At 49.5% G+C, this 18,996-nt stretch overlaps 1 protein-coding gene and 1 pseudogene across 3 annotated transcripts in view; one reads left to right on the top strand and one right to left on the bottom strand.

Annotated features, from left to right (window-relative positions):
* Positions 1-18,591, top strand: part of FAT2 (FAT atypical cadherin 2) — a 79,040-nt gene extending 60,449 nt beyond the window's left edge. For 2 of the 3 annotated variants that reach the window (XM_066273061.1, XM_066273062.1), the window contains exons 19-24: positions 3,290-4,100; positions 7,298-7,443; positions 11,730-12,180; positions 13,728-13,884; positions 15,778-16,235; positions 17,218-18,591. In XM_066273061.1, coding sequence (XP_066129158.1) covers positions 3,290-4,100; positions 7,298-7,443; positions 11,730-12,180; positions 13,728-13,884; positions 15,778-16,235; positions 17,218-17,750 — 2,556 coding nt within the window. In that variant the 3' untranslated portion in view covers positions 17,751-18,591. The remainder of the gene's footprint in view (positions 1-3,289; positions 4,101-7,297; positions 7,444-11,729; positions 12,181-13,727; positions 13,885-15,777; positions 16,236-17,217) is intronic. The other variant, XM_066273064.1, reaches the window with a different exon arrangement.
* LOC136336804 (U2 spliceosomal RNA) lies at positions 14,405-14,513 on the bottom strand (annotated as a pseudogene).
* Positions 18,592-18,996: the final 405 nt, after the last annotated feature.

Here is an 18,996-nt window from a genome sequence, read left to right as displayed (position 1 = left end):
GGGCTAAGTGCTGACCATGCATCATTGCATTAAATCTTCACAACATGCTTTAGGGCAGGTACAGTTATCACCCCCACTTTACAGATGTGATAACTGAGGCACACAGAGGGTTAGTGGCTGGCTCGGAGTAATACCACTAGTAGGTGGCAGAGGTGGATTGCTTCAAACCCAAGCACTTTGACCCCAGAACCCACGCTCTTAATTTCTGCCCTGATTCCCAGGGCAGAAAGCCTCAACCTGGCTTTCACTCCTTGAGGTTGGTTAAGACAGCTCTCTGAACCTCAGGTCTTGTTAAAGATCTACCCCAGAGAAGTGTGGGGTCAGATGAGAGAATACATACGCCTGTGTAAGGGATTATGGTGGTATTGTTATGGGTTGTGTGACAAGTGTCCAGTGATAGTAGCCAAGATGGCGATTAAACATTTCTCTCTCATTTCATTCCTCCCCCCCCCAATCCCTTTCCTAAGTCTCAAGTCTAGTGGACCCTGCTATTCTGTGAACTTCTCTAGGCTCTGAATGATGTATTCATCCATTCAGCCAGCCAGCTAGTCATTCATTCAGTCAGCCTTTCAACAAATACTTATTGAGCACCTGTCATATGCTGAACCCTATGCTCGTGTCTAGTAATACAGAGGACGGAGAGAGGGCAATGGTTCCTGCCCTATGGGCTTTTGAGTCTAATTGCAGAGATAAACAAATAAGTAAATAGACAAAGAAAGAAAGTGATGAGAGGCTCTTAAGGCACAAGAGAGATACATATTCAGCAGGTGGCCGCCCTCATGAAGTAGGGGCTTCCTGAGCTGAGACCTGAGGAGCCAGCCATGTAAAAAGTGGGCAGGAGACTGTCACAGCACAGGAAGAATGAATTGAGCCAAGTCCTGATTGGAAAAAAGCTTGCAGCAACCTAAGATGTGGCCAGTGTGGTCAAAGCATGTTGAACCATGGTGAGCAATGAATAACTTCGAAGAGATGAGCTAGGCCGATCAATGGAGGCCTCGGAGCTTGGGTGACTGTATTATTTGAGGTCCAAACTGTGATGCTCCTGAGAGTGAGAGAGGCACTAAAAACAGTTCATCGGTGATAGCTGATACACAGCAGGTGAAAATCAAGACTGTCTCGGGCAAACAAGGAAGTATAGCCGTCCAAATTATAAGCGTTGGTAATACTTTTAGATTCTAATCAAAGTGGGTGAGAAGTGGTTGAAGGGTCTCTGACAGAGAAGTGCCCCTTGTGTCTCAGGAGGCTCCTTTTTGAAGCTCTAGAGGAGCAAGTGGAGGGGCAAGAGTGGTCGAGGATAAGAATGAGAAGTCATCCAAACTGGAGATAGCTGTGCTGAGACCTCCAGATGATGGTGAAGATGCAAGAAATGGATAGATTCGGGACAAGTTTTGCGAGGCAGTAAACACGAGCTGGTAATGGACTGGATATGGGAGAGAGAAACAAGAGAAAAGTCAGTGATGAGTCCCAGACTCCTGGCTCCAGTGAAGCCTGGTGGTTGTGCCATTTATGAGACCAAACAGACTGAGGGAAGGGGAGGGAGAAGTACACACCTAAGGGGTAGAATGAGGGCTCTGTTCTGCACATGCTACTTTTCAGGTGTCCATGAGATCTAAGCAGAGGTGTACAATAGGTAGTTGGGGCTGGGAGACTGTAGATCAGAGGACAGGTGTGGGATAGTGTAGAGAAAGCTCAAAGCCAAGGGCGTGGATGTGATTATCTAGGGAGAGACTAGAGAGAACAGCTTCCTGACCTCTGTATCCTGGTCCTGACAATCTCTCAGTAACTACTGGCGGCATCACCATTTCTTTGATTTGTCCTGCATTTTATACTTCTATTCACTAGGAGGCACTATAAACCAGCAAAATAAATACATACATAAACAAACATACAGGCTAAGGACATAGTAGAAGTTCAGATTCAGCTCTGACCTTACCTACTGTGTGACTTTGGGCAAGTTACTTGACCTCTTTGAGCCTCAGCTGTATCTTTTGTAAAATAGGAGACTTCATGGCACCTATCTCTTGAGAAAGACAAAGTATGATCATGCATTTAAAGTGCACAGTTTGTATTCAGTTAATGCTAGTTATGCATTATAATTAGTAGTAGCATAAATTATTGTCGTTGCTATTGATATTTCTTCAGTGTTATGCACAATTCACAGCCGTAGGTGTAACTTTACAACTTGCTCGCTCACTCAAAGCACTGGAATGTACATGAACAAGATAGTACCGTGGAGAAAATTGGAGACCATGGGTGACCATTAGAAAGTAATAATGTCACTGAGGAGAGGAAGGAAAACCATAGTTTTCCTTGCTAAGTCTGGGCAGAACGTTGCAGAGATGGCTTGGTAAAATGTGAAAGAAAATGAATTTTTTATTTACATTCCTTTCTTTGCTTAGCGGAGGTCGTGTCACTGCCTTGCTTAAAACTTTCATTGACTTTTCATGGCTGTGACATAAAATACCACCTTGTGCTTCTCTGCCCATCAGGAACAGGGTCCCTGCTCACTCCTCCAATGACAGCGGCCCCTTTCTGTTTTGTTAAGCACCCCCCACCCCGTTCTTTCCTATTCCAGGACTGTTCCCTGTCTGTCACCTCTTTCCCTCACCTGTCTCATTCCTCAGGACTCAGCTCAAGTGTCACACCCACTGAGACACTGTCTCTCCACCTGATCTGAGGTGGGTCTTTCAGTCTTCAGATGTTCTGCCTTTGCTCTGTTCATTTCCTCCCCAGCACTTTACCCAAGGGTGGCATCCTCTGGCTTATTATTTAGCACCTCATTCATTGTCTATTTCTCCTGACCACAGCCGAGGGCCTGGCCCAAAGGAGGCACACAACAAATATTTGTTAGCAGAACTGAAGAAGAAATGCCACCCCAACCCTGAAGCCAATTACAGGGTAGAGGGGAATCCCAAAGAGAGCCTCCCAAGGCCGTCGGGACCATGAAGGATGCACATGGGAATCGCTTAAAGACCTTTGATGACTCAGTTAAAGAAAGAGAAAATGAGAGAAGTTCCAGAGGAAGGAGGCTGGAAGATGTGGGTGGAGAGGCTTAGGGAGACTTAGGGAGAGGCTCAGAGAGATGTCAAATGAGGGGTGGAGTTAAGTTTACAGTGTGTTGCAGGATGTAACTCCCTCCACAAAACCTTCAGTGCTTTTGGAGTTACTTCCCTTCTCAAATGTGACAACGTGCTGAGCCTGCCCTCCAGGAGAGAGGCGTGATTCCCCAAGGAGGCCAGCCTCGCCTGGGCCACGGTCCTACAGTGACAAGCGCTTCTCTTGCCCACAGGTGTCAGACAGCGGCAGCCCTCCCCTTTCATCGTCCACATCCGTCAGAGTCCATGTCACCGAGCAGAGCTACTACCCGCCCTCTGCCCTCCCCCTGGAGATCTTCATCACCATGGGGGAGGAGGAGTTCCAGGGCGGCATGGTGGGCAAAATCCATGCCACAGACCGAGACCCGCAGGACACACTGACCTACAGCCTGGCAGGGGAGGGGAGCCTGGGCAGGCTCTTCTCGGTGGGTGCGTCGGATGGCAAGATCATCGCTGCCCGGGGACTGCCTCCTGGCCGCTATGCCTTCAACGTCACAGTCAGCGATGGGACATTCACGGCCACTGCCGGGGTCCACGCCCACGTGTGGCACGTGGGGCGGCAGGCTCTGCAGCAGACCATGTGGATGGGCTTCCAGCAGCTCACCCCGGAGGAGCTGGTGAGCGACCACTGGAGGAACCTGCAGAGGTTCCTCGGCAACAAGCTGGACATCAAACGAGCCAACATCCACCTGGCCAGCCTTCAGCCCGCAGAGGCCGCGGCTGGGGTGGATGTGCTTCTGGTCTTCCAGGGGCATTCCCGAACCTTCCACAAGCTGCAGGAGCTGGCGACTCTCATCGCTCGCTCGGCCAAGGAGATGGAGCACTCAGTGGGCATTCAGATGAGGTCAGCCATGCCTGTGGTGCCCTGCCAGGGGCCCAGCTGCCAGGGCCAAATCTGCCAAGAGACAGTGCACCTGGACCCCAGGGTCGGGCCCACGTACAGTACAGCCAGGCTCAGCATCCTCACCCCGCGGCACCGCCTGGAGAGGAAATGCCCCTGCAATGGTGAGGAACAGGCCTTCCCAGGGCCCCCACTGTGCGCTCAGCCAGCTGACTCTAGGGATGGAGACCTCAGGGAGGGTCTGTGGGCACTTAGAGGGGAGTTTTAACAGGGATAAAGGCCGGGGTAGCCTCACAAAAGCTAGTCTCAGAATAGCACCCTATCCCTGGCCACCTTTTGGAATTTGGAAAATAATGGTAAGAATTCAAGAGGCAGTTTAGCATCATGGTTAAGAGCATGGACTCTTGTGTTAAGCTGCCCTGGTTCAAATCTCAGCTCTGCCAGTTGCTAGACATATGACCTTAGGAAAATTACTTAACCTTTCTGTGCCTTTGAGCTGTTGTAGGGATTAAATGAGTATTAAATATCAAGTGCTTGCTTAGAAAAGTGCCTGATATAGAAAGTGGTCAATAAACTACAGTCCCTAGCATTGCCACTGTTATTACTGTAGCTGGTGGTTATAGCTTCAAGGTTTAGACGAGATGGCTCATGTTTGAGCCCTAGTTCTATCACTTTTATTAGCTGGGTGACCTTGGGAGTTTATTAAAAATCCTCTGGGCTGCCTGGCCAGGCAGTGGTGCAGTGGACAGAGCGCCAGACTGGCATGTGGAGGACTCAGGTTCGAGACCCCGAGGTTGCCAGCTTGAGCGTGGGCTCATCTGGTTTGAGCAAAGCTCACCAGCTTGGACCCAAGGTCGCTGGCTGGAGCAAGGGGTTGCTCAGTCTGCTGAAGGCCCGCGGTCAAGGCACATATGAGAAAGCAATCAATAAACAACTAAGGTGTCGCAACAAAAAACTAATGATTGATGCTTCTCATCTCTCTCTGTTCCTGTCTGTCTGTCCCTATCTATCCCTTTCTCTGACTCTCTCTCTGTCTCTGAAAAAAAAAATCCTCCGGGCTTTAGTTTCTCATGCATAAAATAATGAAAAACTTATCATCTGCCTCCTTGAGTTGGTTGGGGGAATAAATTACTTAATGGATACAAAAGCACTTAATCCCTGGCTGGCCCATAATAAGCATCCCATCAGTGGTGGCCATCATTCACAGGGTAGCAGTTGTTGCTATAAGGACTCTGCTATGTGCCAGGCTCTGTGTACATGCAGCTGTTACTCATTGTCACTACAACCCTACGAAGCAGGGTCATAGCTCCATCAGCAGTTGAAACTAAAGTCTGGGGACTATATTGTATCGGTTTGCCTGAAACTGTATAGCTTCCAGTGAAGGGCTGGTTCTTCAAATACCTGTGCGTCCCGCTGGAAAGCCTGAGGGCTCTGCCCAGCTCTTCAGGAACTCAGTTTCCTGGCAGGATTCACTCCAGCACCCCTGGCATTAAAACCAATGCACAGGAGCATTGGCAAAAAGAGGATGACATTGCCCCCAGCTCACCATTGCCCCTGCCTGGCCTGGGGTACCCTCTATGCATCCACCAGGCTTGCATTAGGGCAATTCTCAGATTTGTAGACTTTCCAGCGGCCCACTGGATTTAGGCTGGGTGAGCTACTCTTGGGGTGCAGGGCTCCCTTCTTCTGTCTCTTGCCTCAGAGTGGGTTGCAGGGAAAGCGGCAATGGCTGAAGTTTCCCTCTTGACCATCTGGCATCGGACAACAAAGGTTCTAAAATTAAAAATTGTGTGAAATCTCCCAGGGAGTGCGTTTTTAAAAAGACCTGCTCCTGGACGTCACCTCCAGCATTTTTTATTTAGAAAGCCTTTGGTGAGGCCTGGCATTGGCATTTTTAACCAGCGCCTCGGTCAGTACTGAAACAGGTGGTCCATGGGCTCACAGATAACTAGAATCACTTGGAAAGAAGTTTTGGGGTTCTTTTAAATTTTTTTTTAAACTTTAGGGAAATATAGCAGACAGAAAGATCTATGCATCATAAGTATACAACTCAACAAGTACTCACAAACCAAATACACCCATCTAACCAGAACCTAGACCCAGGGTCAGAACCTGACCAGCATCTCAGAAACCTCCCTTGGCCTCTCTTCTAGTCACTACACCCATCCTGGGGAGAGTTTTAAAATACAGATGCCACCAGCACGACTGAGTCACACTCTCTGAGAGTAGGGCCTGGCATTCTGTATTTTAAAAGACTCTCCAGTTGATGCTGAGATTGAGCAGCTTTGGGAATTTCTGATCTAGATCACCTCCAATATCCCATCCAAGAACAGAGCTACTACAATGGACTCGCCAGCGTCAGAGAGGATTAGGCCTATGATGTGACAGCCTTTTAGGATTTTATAATCCCATGTGCCTCGGGCTTTCTGGTTCTTCCTTTCTCCACCTTTCTTGTTCCCTCTTCAAGAATTCCTTTTGCCTGGTTCAGTACCTCCATTAAGGATTGTACCACTAATCCTTCCCCCTGACAACTGTAAGCTTATCCTCAGGGACATAATATCTGAACTCACTTCCGGGGAGGGTGGATATTTTAAGATCTCAAAAGGGCAGTGCTGAGTATAATACAGCATTTTCCAAAGGGGGTTCCGCAGAATGCTATTTCCAAAGGCTATGAATAGGGAGTCCACATAAGAGGGTCCCATAGTCAAATAAGCATGAGAAACTCAAGTGTTGAAGTCTCAGACTCCCTTAGGCAACTGCATTTAGCAATTCTGCAAGGGTTGGAGTATGCAGGACTTTATAGAAGTTCTGGTCACATGATCTGTCATTTCCTTTGGCACAGTGTCCCTTGGCCTCTCGGCAGCATTTCATTTGGGAACTGCTTACCCAAGTGCTTACACTCCCAGTGATAGAGATACTAGTGGTGAAAAAGAACAAAAAAACAAAAAAAACCTGTGGTGTTCTGAAATCACACATATATGCAAAACCCTCTCCAATTCGACTTCCTTCTTCCCCAAGTGATGGCAGAAGGAACATAGAAACTATGTAGGATAAAAATTCTTGATCTCCACACATTAGATTGATTATATCTCTGGCTTGGTTCTTGCTTTCTTAATGGTTGAGCTCATAGTTTCTGACCCAGACTAGGACCCAAGGCAAGGGTCCCTGGGGTCAAACAAGGAAGTACAGGATGATGGCCCTGTCTAGCTGTATAACCCGGGACAAGTAACCCCCCAGCCTCCATTTCTTCATTTATAAAATGAGCAATGACTCTGTCTGCCACCCTGGGTTGAATGAGACAGTTCCAGGGCACAATGGGGACCATTTCCCATGGCGGTGACATGTCTGGTTGCTTTCACAGGGACTGCCGCCAGGTTCAGTGGGCAGAGCTTTGGGCGGTACAGTCTCCCAGAGGCTCAGAACTGGCACATCCGTTTCCATCTGAAAACACTCCAGTCACAGGCCATTCTCCTGTTCAGCAATGGGACGGTCTGTATCTCCCTGAAGGTAAGGCACTGCCAGCCCGAGAGATTCCATGCGTGTGTGCCAGGCTGGGTGGGGGCAGCATGGGCATGGTCAAGAAGGCCAATTTCCGCAAAGAAATCCCTGCGTGGTTTTCAGGGATGTTGGGTCTGACTACTGGATCAGGACATGAGAGCTTCCAGTCATGATGGCCAAAGCCACCCCACCTGAGAATATATGACTCAGTATAACAACCAAGGTCCGCTGCTCTATAGAGTAAGAGAGTCTTTGAGGATAGAGAGATGGGTGGGGCCACTAGCCGTGGTGCTTTTCTCACTTCTGCAGAATAGTAGAAACAGGGTCTCCCAGGAAGGGAGACTGGCTACCACTGGCCATTCATCATGACAAAGCCAGCATTAGGTCACATGGAAGAAAACAAATATCCTTTCTCTCAGTCTTTCAGTTCCCCTGATTAGGCCGTCTAGAAAGTCTCGGTTCACCTTCCTGATGTTAACACCTCTAGCACACGTGTCAGTCTCCCACTCTGACAAAGAGGAACAGACTTTGGCTCAATAGAATTTAATTCATTCAGTAGATATTTATTGAGCATGACAGGTACTATTCTGGGTGTCTGGGACTCATCAGGGAATAAGACAAAAACTCCTCTTAGAGCTTTCATCCTACAGGGAAGGCTGACATGAACCAAACTAAGTCAGAAAAGTAGAGTTTGTCTGAATGTGATAAATGCTTTGAGTTAAAAGAGGGGAGAAAAAGGTTAAGGGAAAGCAGGACTTCAGAGTTGCAATTTTAAATAACATGGTCAGGGAAGGCTTCATTGATGTGATAACTGAACAATAATTTACAGGGAGTGAGTTAGCTTAGACGTCCGGGAGAACAGCATTCTAGATGCAGGGAACAGTATTTGGCAGGAGATTCCTTAGCATGCTCAAGGAACACCCCAGAGGTGCAGAGGTCTGTGTGGCTTGATTGAAGTGAGTAAGGGGACAGTAGTAGTAAGACTTGAGATCAGAGATGTAATGAAGTGGGGGCAGATCTATAAGGGTCTCATAGGCCAGTTAAGGACTTTGGCTTTTATTCTGAACAAAATGCAGAGCATCAGAAGGCTTTGAGCAGAGAATTAACATGTGCAAAAAGGGTCCTCATGGCCACTGTGGTAAGAATAGACCTTAGAAAAACAAGAATAGAAGCAGAGAGATCAGCCAAAAAGCAGTAATTCAGATGAGAGATGATGGTGGTTTAGACCAGGGTAATGGCAGGGAACTGAGAAGAAGAGGTCAGATCCTGGATAGAATTTGAAGGTAAAACCAACAGGATTTCCTGAAAAACTGAATGAGGAAGAAAAATCAAGGAGCAAGATTTTGGCCTGAGCAACTAGAAGGGATAGAGTTGCCATCCACAGACCCAAGGAAGAATTTGGGTCAAGCAGGTCTGGGGGGAAGAGCTGGAGCTCAGTTTTGGACATATGAGTGTGAAATGCCGATTAGACCTCCTTGTGGAGCTGGATAGAGAAGTCTAGTGTTTGTGAGAAAGGTCTGGGCTGGCAATGAAGATCACCACAGAGGGCAGAGGAAAAAGAGAGTAGATCAAGCCTTCATTCTGGAGACACTCTAACATTGAGATGTTGGGGGAAGAGGAGGGTCCAGCAAAGGAGACGGAAAAGGAGCAACCAGTGATGGTGGAGGAAAACCAAGAAAGTGTTGTATCCAGGAAGCCAAATGAAGACATGCATCAAGAAGGAAGGAGTGAGTGATCAGCTGGGCGATATGCTGCTGACAGGCCAGCTAAGACGGGAAGTGGTATTAATCGCTGGATTTGGCAACACAGAGGTCGCTGAATACCCTGACACCAGTGGTTTTGGTGTGGTGGTGTGTGGGCGTGAGATTTTGGTGCAAAGGGAAGCAGACCAAAAAAAAAGTGATATTTGCTAACAGAAGTAGGTTCAAGTTAGTTTTTTAAAAATAATACTAGCCTGACCTGTGGTGGCGCAGTGGATAAAGCATTGACCTGCAACACTGAGGTCACCGGTTCAAAACCCTGGGCCTGCCTAGTCAAGGCACATGAAGGAAGCAACTATTATGAATTGATGTGTCCTGTTTCTTCGCCCCTCTTTCTCTCTCTCATCTCTCTAAAAATCAATAAATAAAATCTAAAAAACTAAAAAGATAAATAAAAACAAAAACAACACTAAAACAATAATGTTTAAGTAACAATGAAAATGACCTGGCAGAGAATGAATACAGATGGAGGAAATAGAAAGAGTCAGTGGAATCTTTTCCTTGAGGAAGTAAGGGGGATAGGCTCTAATACATGAGTGGAGAGACTGACTGGCTCTCACTAACATGGACAGATGTGACCATGAGAGTTCCTGCAAGTCCCCATCTGATTGCTGAGAGCGAGAGTGGGGAGGGAGGCATTAGGAGTCTGGGGAGAGAGAACTTGTGAAACAGTCATCTGGGAGAGTAAATGGAATAAGGAAGAGAGTGTGATTGTTGAGCAACATGAAGGATTCCTTTGAGACTCATGGGCATGAAATTAAAGGGAGACCAATAAGTGAGGCTGTGAGTTTCTCTCCAGTCATGGTGCTCACACAGAATAGGGGGAGAGTCGAGTTTTATCAGATTTGTAGGTTTGCCAAGTGAGTTCTACCAAGTAAGAGAGGGCTAGAAATTTGGCCATGGAATTTAAGCTGGATAAGGAGAGGTGTGAGGGCATTACTGAGGAGGCGAGAGACAGAGATGGTGGGATGGATGGATGGATGGACTTGTGGTCCTGGGTAAGGTCAAAGGAGTGATTTAAGGACAATGTTTTGAGTTGTACTTATTTTTGTCATGCTATTTTTCCATTTACTGTATTATGGTAAGTTTCCTTTTTAAGTAAATAATGGTATAGGTATTAATGAATCAGGGCAAAAACCAGGAAGGTGATATACAAATGGCTAATCCTACGAACCCACACTGGGTTGTATCTTCAGATTTCACCCAGAGGAAGCTCTGCCTAACCCACAGTGCCCAGGAAAAGATTAGACCATGAGTAGTCCCACTTCTTAGAGTAGGGGAACTAAAATGTTTTAACCCAGTGGTTCTCAGACTTTGATTTCAGGACTTTTTACCCTCTTAGAAATAAATGATTGATGAGCCTAAGAAAGTTTTGTTTATATGGGTTATATATAGCTATCAACATTTTCAGGTTTAGAAATTAAAACTGACAAGTGTTAAACATGTTTATTTGTTAATTCATTTAAAAATAACAAAGCCATTTACATGTTCACATAAAAACCATATTTTTATGAAAAATAATTACATTTTCCAAAATTTTATCTGCTTCTTCCTTCATCCACTGTGATAGCACATGTCAGAAATCTCCACTGAATATTTGTGAGACAATGAGAGTAGAAAAGGCAAATAACATCTTAGGATGATTATGAAAATAGTTTCCCCTTGTAGGTCCCCTGAATAGATCTTGGAAAACCATGTCAAGAACTGCTGAACTGTTCAATAAGGGAGTGGGAGTAAGAGGGAGGTTTTGGTGTCTTTGAAGGCCAATCCTGTTCGGAAGTGTAGAACACTAGAGAGGCCTGTGAGAGTGTTCTGAAAGAATCTGAAAGACAGCAAGGCATCACTGGGCCTCAGTTTCCTCCTCCGTGAAATGGAGCTGTCATCCCTGCCCAGGCCATCCCGTGGAGTGCAGTGAGGGCCAAATAAAACCACAGACAGGCCCTGGCCGGTTGGCTCAGCGGTAGAGCGTCGACCTGGCGTGCGGGGGACCCGGGTTCGATTCCCGGCCAGGGCACATAGGAGAAGCGCCCATTTGCTTCTCCACCCCCACCCCCTCCTTCCTCTCTGTCTCTCTCTTCCCCTCCCGCAGCCAAGGCTCCACTGGAGCAAAGATGGCCTGGGCGCTGGGGATGGCTCCTTGGCCTCTGCCCCAGGAGCTAGAGTGGCTCTGGTCGTGGCAGAGTGACGCCCCGGAGGGGCAGAGCATCGCCCCCTGGTGGGCAGAGCCTCGCCCCTGATGGGCGTGCCGGGTGGATCCGGTCGGGCGCATGCGGGAGTCTGTCTGACTGTCTCTCCCCGTTTTCAGCTTCAGAAAAAAATACCAAAAAAAAACAAAAAAAACCCCACAGACAGAAGAGCACTTTGAAGGCTTTTATCTTGACAAACACAATGTCTACAACAGTCTTGAAAATCACCAAGCACTACCCCTCCCACCCATGCAAATACAACCAACATTCTTTGCACTGGCAGTCTGTTAGCAGGGCTTTTTAGAAGGACTCTGCACTTCACTGACGGCCATCTGGGTTTTCTTTGCAGCTGGTGGATGGAGTGCTCCAGCTGGAATACCGCTGCCCGGGTGGTTTCTATGGAGTTCTTTCCTCCTGGCTCCACGTGAATGACCAAGAGTGGCACTCTGTCCTGGTGAAGGAGACTGACACTTCCATTCGCCTGTTGGTGGATAGCTCAGGCAACGGCTCCCTTGTGCTGCCAGAGAACTGCCAGGGTCTGAGGCCTGAAAGAGACCTCTTTCTAGGCGGCCTGGTCCTCTCTCATTCTCCCCCAAATGTCTCCCAGGGCTTCGAAGGCTGCCTAGACGCGGTCATGATCAATGGAGAGGCACTGGAGCTGCTGGCCGAGGGCAAGAAGGCGGCAGGCTTGCTGGAGAGGCAGGCCCTCACCCAGTGCTGCTTCCACAGCAAAGACTGCAGCCAGAACCCGTGTCTCAACGGTGGGAAGTGCTCACAGGCCCACGTGAGCACAGGCACAGGTGAGTCCTGGTGCGTGACACCAAGGCTTATCCCAGGAGGCTCTTCAAGGACCCTGACATGTTGGACTAGCAATCATATATCACTATAGGGTTTACAAAGCGTATTCTTTCACCACAGCCCCATGAGGGAAGAAGAGAGAGAGGGAGGGAAGGAGGGTGGAAGGGAGGGAAAGAGGGACGCAGGAAAGGAGGCAAAGGGGGAAGGAGGGAAGAGCCAATGATAGCTCTATTTCACAGCTCAGGAATTGCTGGGCTATGTAAGGGAAGCCCAGAAAGGCAAAGCAGCTCCCCCATGGTCACGTGGCAGTAAGGCGAGAGAGGCATGTTCTAGGTGCAGATGGCAGTGAAACACTCTGCCTCCTGATTCCAAATATCCCTCTTTTCCCTACTGCCTGGTGAGTAACCAGATGCGATCTGCTAGGTCGACACTAGGGGAAGCAAAGAGCCTTCCTTCTTGCTCAGTAAGAACTTTCTCTCTATTTGTTTTGGGGGGCTGGGGGAAGGGTGTGAATGGGGATCTCGGGTGTAGGAGGTTGTGTTTGTCACACACATGTTAGTGTCATCACTACTCTCTGTCCCCGCTGCTGTCACTCTGACTCAAGCCCCAGGCATCTCTCACCTTTTCCACTTCACCAGCCACCTCCCTTCTCCTGCATCCCTCCCGCCACCTGCATCTGTGGGGCAGAGGGGCACTTTATATAAAAAGAATGATCTTTATACAATGCAGATCTAAGCACGTCTCTCTTCTGCTTGGACTGGTGCAGTGTCTAACCCTCCTGTTCAGATAAGAGTCCCAATTCCTTTTTCCTGCATATGGCTCCTGGCTCCTTCCATCTCCATGCCCACAGCTCCCACCGCCCACTTTATCAGCAGGCTCTCCCACCTCAGCATCGCGTTCATTCCTGGGACTGACCACACCCTCTCCTCTAAGCCCTTACACGTGTTCTTCTCTGCCTGAGACACTTGCCTCTTTGCCTCGCTGTCTTTTTTGCCTGGCTAAGTTTTACTCAGCCTTCAGGTCTCAACCAAAATAGAGCCTGCTCCAGGAAACCTCCCCCAATGCTTCCCTTCAATTAAACCAAGTTTTATGATAATTACTAATATACTGATATTATAAATAACTGCCATGGTGTGACTCCCAGTCTTGCCACTTCCTAGCGAATGTTATACATTCTCTGTGCCTCCTTTCTTAACCTGCCATCAACTTGTACCTGTCCCCCCAACAAGGAAGACAGCAGTACCCAGTCTCGGAGTTGCCATGGGGATCAGATAAGCCCATCCATGAAGAGTCTTACTTAGGATAAGTGTTGTCGGGGTAAATGAGGAGGAGAGGCATTCTTCTTTAGAAGCCTGTTCTCTGCAGAGCTGTGAGTTGTTTGAAGGCCAGGATCAAGTCTTCCTGTCCAACAGGGCACCGATGCCCCACATCAATAAATAAATGCAAGCATACATATCTGCGCACACGCTGTGAGGTCTCCCCTCCGTCCTGGGCTGCCTGACTGCTGGGCCAATGCACTCCTCTCTCACCTCCCTCCTCTTCCTCCCAGGCTATGTCTGCAAGTGTCCCCCACAGTTCTCTGGGAAGCACTGTGAACAAAGAAGGGAGAACTGTACTTTGACAACCTGCCTGGAAGATGGAACTTGCATCTCCTCCCCAGAAGGAGTCATCTCCTGTAACTGCCCTCACCCTCACACAGGCGACAGGTAAGCATGGGAGAGGCCACAGGCCATTGGCTCCTCCCCTGGGCCTGGCACCATTAGGGAATGAGCTCTGCATTCTGAACTCTAGAGTGGCCAATGGGAGGCAAGGGGCAGAGTGTTCCAGGACTGGGCTTCGTGGCATTGGTCCATGGGTCAAGGCTTCTCCATCTGATCATCTGCATCAGAATACTCTGGGAGAGGGAGGTGCTTGTTCATAAGACATGTCCCAAACCCTATTCTGAACCTGTGGAATCAGATTCACCAGGCTGGGGCCTAGGAATCTGCATTTCTAACCAGCTCCTCAGGCAGTTCCGATCTTTGATAAAATCTGAAAATAGCTAAAGTTCTTAGTCTTTTCCTCTTGACCATGACTTCCCAGAAAGTGACCTGGGCATAATGACCACTTGGTACAGGCATTGCTATAGGTCTCGGACCTCACTGCAAGCTCATACTATGCTGGCTTGGCGTGGATGGCTGGAGGGGTTGCAAGAAAAGGCAAAACATCTAAGAATTCTAGCGGTCAAGAGGCTTTGGCAGTTAACTTGTTTGACGGCTCCCCAACTTACGAGCCTTTATTAAACTGATAAGAACAGATACTACACTTGAGCTTAGCCAAAAGGCCAAGAAGCGATTACGAGCCTTTAAAAACTCATCAGGGAGACCTGTGGTAGTGCAGTGGATAAAGCATCAACCTGGAACCCTGGGGTCACTGGTTTGAAACCCTGGTCTTGTATGATCAAGGCACATATGGGAGTTGACGCTTCCTACTCCTCCCTCCTTCCCTCTCTCCCTAAAAATGAATATATAAAAATCTAAAAAGAACAAATAAAACAAAACATAACCCCCCAAAAAAAAACTCATCAGGGGGACTGGTACAAAACACACATCCTGGACCAACTAAACTGAAGTCTCCAAGGAATGAGGCCTGGGATTCTATTTTTTTGCAAACTCACAAGGGAGCCCTCTGCTGTCAACTTGTGCATAAGAGAGCCAGTGAGGTAGTCCGCCCACTCATTTTACGAATGGGGTAACCCAGGGCTTACCCAAGATCCCCCCGTGTGGGTATGACCCAAGTCCTCTTTCCTGGCAACGGACATTCCAGCCCACTTCACTTACTGCTCTGCAGTGCACAATGTTCTCCATTCGGCAGACATGTTGGAAGAACACTCCTTCTAACATGTGGCGTTTCCCTTTTAAAAGAGGAACTTGGGGAGGACAACATTAAACCCCAAAGGACAAACATGGGCTGTGAAATGTCAGGCACTGGGAGTTGTTTTGGACTCAAGTGGAATGGAGGGAGCCTTTCCCAATACCCTTTCAAAAGTAGATAAAGCCAGCCACAGAAGTCTCTATAGGAGCCTAATACCACAGAACACTAAGCTGAAGGTGACCTGAGAGGTCATAGTTTCAGGTGCTCTCTCTGAGACAGCTGCCCAATGTAAGGTCTGTGCAGAGCCGTGCTGGGTCCCTGTGACCTGCTGGCGAGGCCCAATGGCCATTGCTGGGAGAGTGCTCACTTGTATCTGGAACCCTGACATCATTGCGAGAGGACAGCGAGGTATGTTAGCGTCTCCATCGCCGTATATAGTTGGAAATCTGATCTCACTGGTAGAAACTACATGCAATGTCTAGACCTTACGGGTGGAAATAATGGATGTGCTCTGAGTCCAGATCCAAAAGGTCATAATGGAGGGAGTAGCTGAGTCCTATATGTTACTGGTAGAGGACTGAAAGTTCTGAAGTTGATATGTTGATATGTTTCATAATTACCTTTTTTGCTTTGGTGGAAAATTGGTAGGCTTGAGTGCAGGGGCCTCCATCCCATGATCTTTGTAAGAGGGGACATGGAAAGGGTAACAGTGACTCGACCCCCTACCTACTTCTCTGTCTCTGCAGGTGTGAAATGGAGGCAAGGGGCTGCTTAGAAGGACACTGCCTGGTCACCCCTGAGATCACACGGGAGGACTGGGGGCCGCAGGAGATTCTGATCATCATAGTGGTCCTGCTGTTCGCTACTGTCAGCACTGTTGGGCTTCTCTTCTACTGCCGCCGCTGCAAGTCTCACAAGCCCGTGGCCATGGAGGACCCAGACCTCCTAGCCAGGAGCATTGGTGTTGACACCCAAGCCATGCCTGCCATGGAGCTCAACCCCCTGAGCACCAACTCCTGCAACAACCTGAACCAACTGGAGCCCAGCAAGACCTCAGGTCCAAATGAACTCGTCACTTTTGGACCCAGCTCTAAGCAGCAGCCAGTGGTCTGCAGTGTGCCTCCCAGACTCCCATCGGCCATGGTCTCTTCCCGCTCTGACAATGAGTCCATCATTAAGAGGACCTGGTCAGGCGAGGAGATGGGTCAGTATAGCCAGAGGCCCTTAGCCTTGGGGCTGATGGAATGGGGTGGTAGACCTAAGCACTAATTGAGGCACAAGGCATTTCGGCCACCATTCAGTTCAGTCCCTTGGAATGGGATGTGGAGGGGTGTGTTCAAGGTCACAGTGCACTAGTGGACTGGAACAGAAGCCAGGTTTACTGCACCATAACCCACTTCTCTAAATCCCAAGGCACTCCATAGGCTCAATGCCCATGGCAGAAGCCTACAGAATGGGTAGGATCCCTGGGCTGAAAAGGGGCCTTCTGCACATCAGTGCTTTTCTAGGAAGGGAAAGAGAAGCAGTAGGTGACCTTCTGGTTGCCCAATCTGGAGATGTAGCGACCATAGGCTAGACCTGGCTGGTTGAGAGGAGGGACCTCACCCTCTCTTATCTTTGGCTCAGAAGGAGGTGAATATGTAAGCACTTCGTATTTTCTGGCTTAGTCACCAATAGTTACAACAGGTATTTTCACTAACTTATTGCCGATAGGGAACTAGGGCCCATAAAGATGCAGTGACCTATTCTAACTCACCCAGCTATTCAGTCAGTTGTAGCAGGACCCTCAGTGACATATGCCATCACACTTACTCTGAACTGTGTGTCTGTTTCCTTCAATTAAGGAGACGAAACCAGTAAGTCTTGGGAGGGAGCTGCTGTCTCCAGCACTTGGGGTGGGCTGCATGGAGCCATCTTATTCTTCCCTTGTTCACTGACCCTTCGATCAGTGGCACAGATTTGCAAGATGGGCTGGCTTTGGGTTAAGCTTCCAGCCTTAAACTTGGCCCCACTGGATTCTAGATATCAACCTAAGCTGCCAGAGACAACACACAAAGATGGGCCACACAGCCACCGACTCCTTGGGTCATCTCCACTACATACCATTATATGTGGTAGCTATCAGGTCTGCTGGAACCTTCACGTGGGAATTTCAGAGCTCACCCTATCTTGTTGTTCTCTTTCAGTGTACCCAGGTGGAGCCACTGTCTGGCCGCCTACTTACTCCAGGAAGGAACGCTGGGAGTACCCCCACTCTGAAGTGACCCCAGCTCCTCTGCCGCCCTCACCTCACCGCCACCAGAACCTGGCTGTGATGCCAGAACCCACTGGCCTCTATGGGGGTTTCCCCTTCCCACTGGAGCTAGAAAACAAGCGGGCACCCCTCCCACCCCGTTACAGCAACCAGAATCTGGAAGATCTGATGCCCCCACGGCCTCCCAGTCCCCAGGAGCGCCTGCTGGCCCCCTGTCTCAACGAGTACACAGCTATCAGCTACTACCACTCACAGTGCCGGCAGGGCGGGGGAGGGCCCTGCCTGGCAGAGGGGGGCTACAAGGGGGTGAGCATGCGCCTCAGCCGGGCCGGGCCCTCTTATGCCGACTGCGAGGTGGGGGGTGGGCTCCCCACAGGCCGGGGCCAGCCCCCGGCGCCCCCCAACTATGATGGTTCTGACATGATAGAGAGTGATTATGGGAGCTGTGAGGAGGTCATGTTCTAGCTGTCCTCAGAGGAAGGCAGCCAGGAGGCCAAGGACGTGGCACCTTCTTCCTGTCTTACAGAGAGCGAGCAGAGCGTGGCTGGGACATTGGGAGGGTAGCCCCATTCCCATTCCAGGCCGCCATACTTTGAAATGTGCTCTTCCAGACCCCCAACTAGTCCCTAAGGATGGAGGGAAGCTGAGGGGCGAGCTCCAAAAACAGCACTAGGGCCCCAGCACAGAAGAGATGCACAGAGCAGTTACCCTGGAAACCAGGAAAACTGACTCCCGAGATGGGCCAGAGGCCGCCTGTCTCTCAGCGCCAGGGAGGCGGGGCCGGAACCACTGGCTCGGCTCTGTCGGGGCGCATTCTTACACCGCCCACAGCTCTGTTCTGGAGGCAGGGGCAGGTCCATTCATGCCTCACGGGCTACCGCTACTCCCACTATAGAGCCCAGGGCCCAGGGCCACTGTCCCAGGAGGCCCACAGGGTGTCCTCCTGGAGGATGAGGTGAGCAGCAGGCGAGCAGTTACCAAAAGCCACCTGCCTCCTTCGTATGTCCATGGCAGCACCTGCCTCATGTCGGGCACTGTGCTGGGCACCGGGGATGAGATGGTGAATGAGCACGACAAGGGACCCCGAGGAGCATTGGCCTTAGTCTCCTGGAGGTCGCACTCCTCTAATCCAGACTGCAACCAACCAATCTGCTCCGCCTCTTAAGTCACATGACTTTCTACCAGCCAGGGACGGATTTGTGCAGCCTTGGACCCTCTTGGAGAAAGAATTCAGACCTCATGGAACTCTGGGCTCTCCATCCCAAGTTTCTCAAGCACTTTGGGCCAAAGGCAAGAAGGACATAATTCATCACTTAAAAAAATTTTAGGCACTTTTCAACCTTGTTGTCTGGATGAGTTGCCCCAAAGGGATTTTTCTTCCACGGACACAAGGAACTCAGAACATGCATTCAGGGCAGGGTGGAGGCAGGGAGGCAAACAGCAGAGTGTCCCAATTGGACACCCTGCCCTCGCCTACCCCTCCATCTCAGATGCCTGCCAATCCAAGTGTTACCTGCAGTGACTCAACCCTATGCATGGACAGTCAATGTGGGCACACACCTGCACATGTGGGCACCCGTGCATAATACATGTGTACAGATGTGCAGAGTGTATGTAGCCAGGAGTGGCAGTGACCAGGGAACTCTGGCAGCCTTGCTACTCCCCACCCTCCCGCCCTCCGCCCCTCCCTCTCTCTGGTCCATTGCTTTTT

Source organism: Saccopteryx bilineata, chromosome 4, assembly GCF_036850765.1.
Source record: "Saccopteryx bilineata isolate mSacBil1 chromosome 4, mSacBil1_pri_phased_curated, whole genome shotgun sequence".
NCBI classification, from domain to species: domain Eukaryota; kingdom Metazoa; phylum Chordata; class Mammalia; order Chiroptera; family Emballonuridae; genus Saccopteryx; species Saccopteryx bilineata.
Note: the sequence above shows the minus strand (reverse complement) of the source record. Positions and strands in the feature narration are given on the sequence as shown.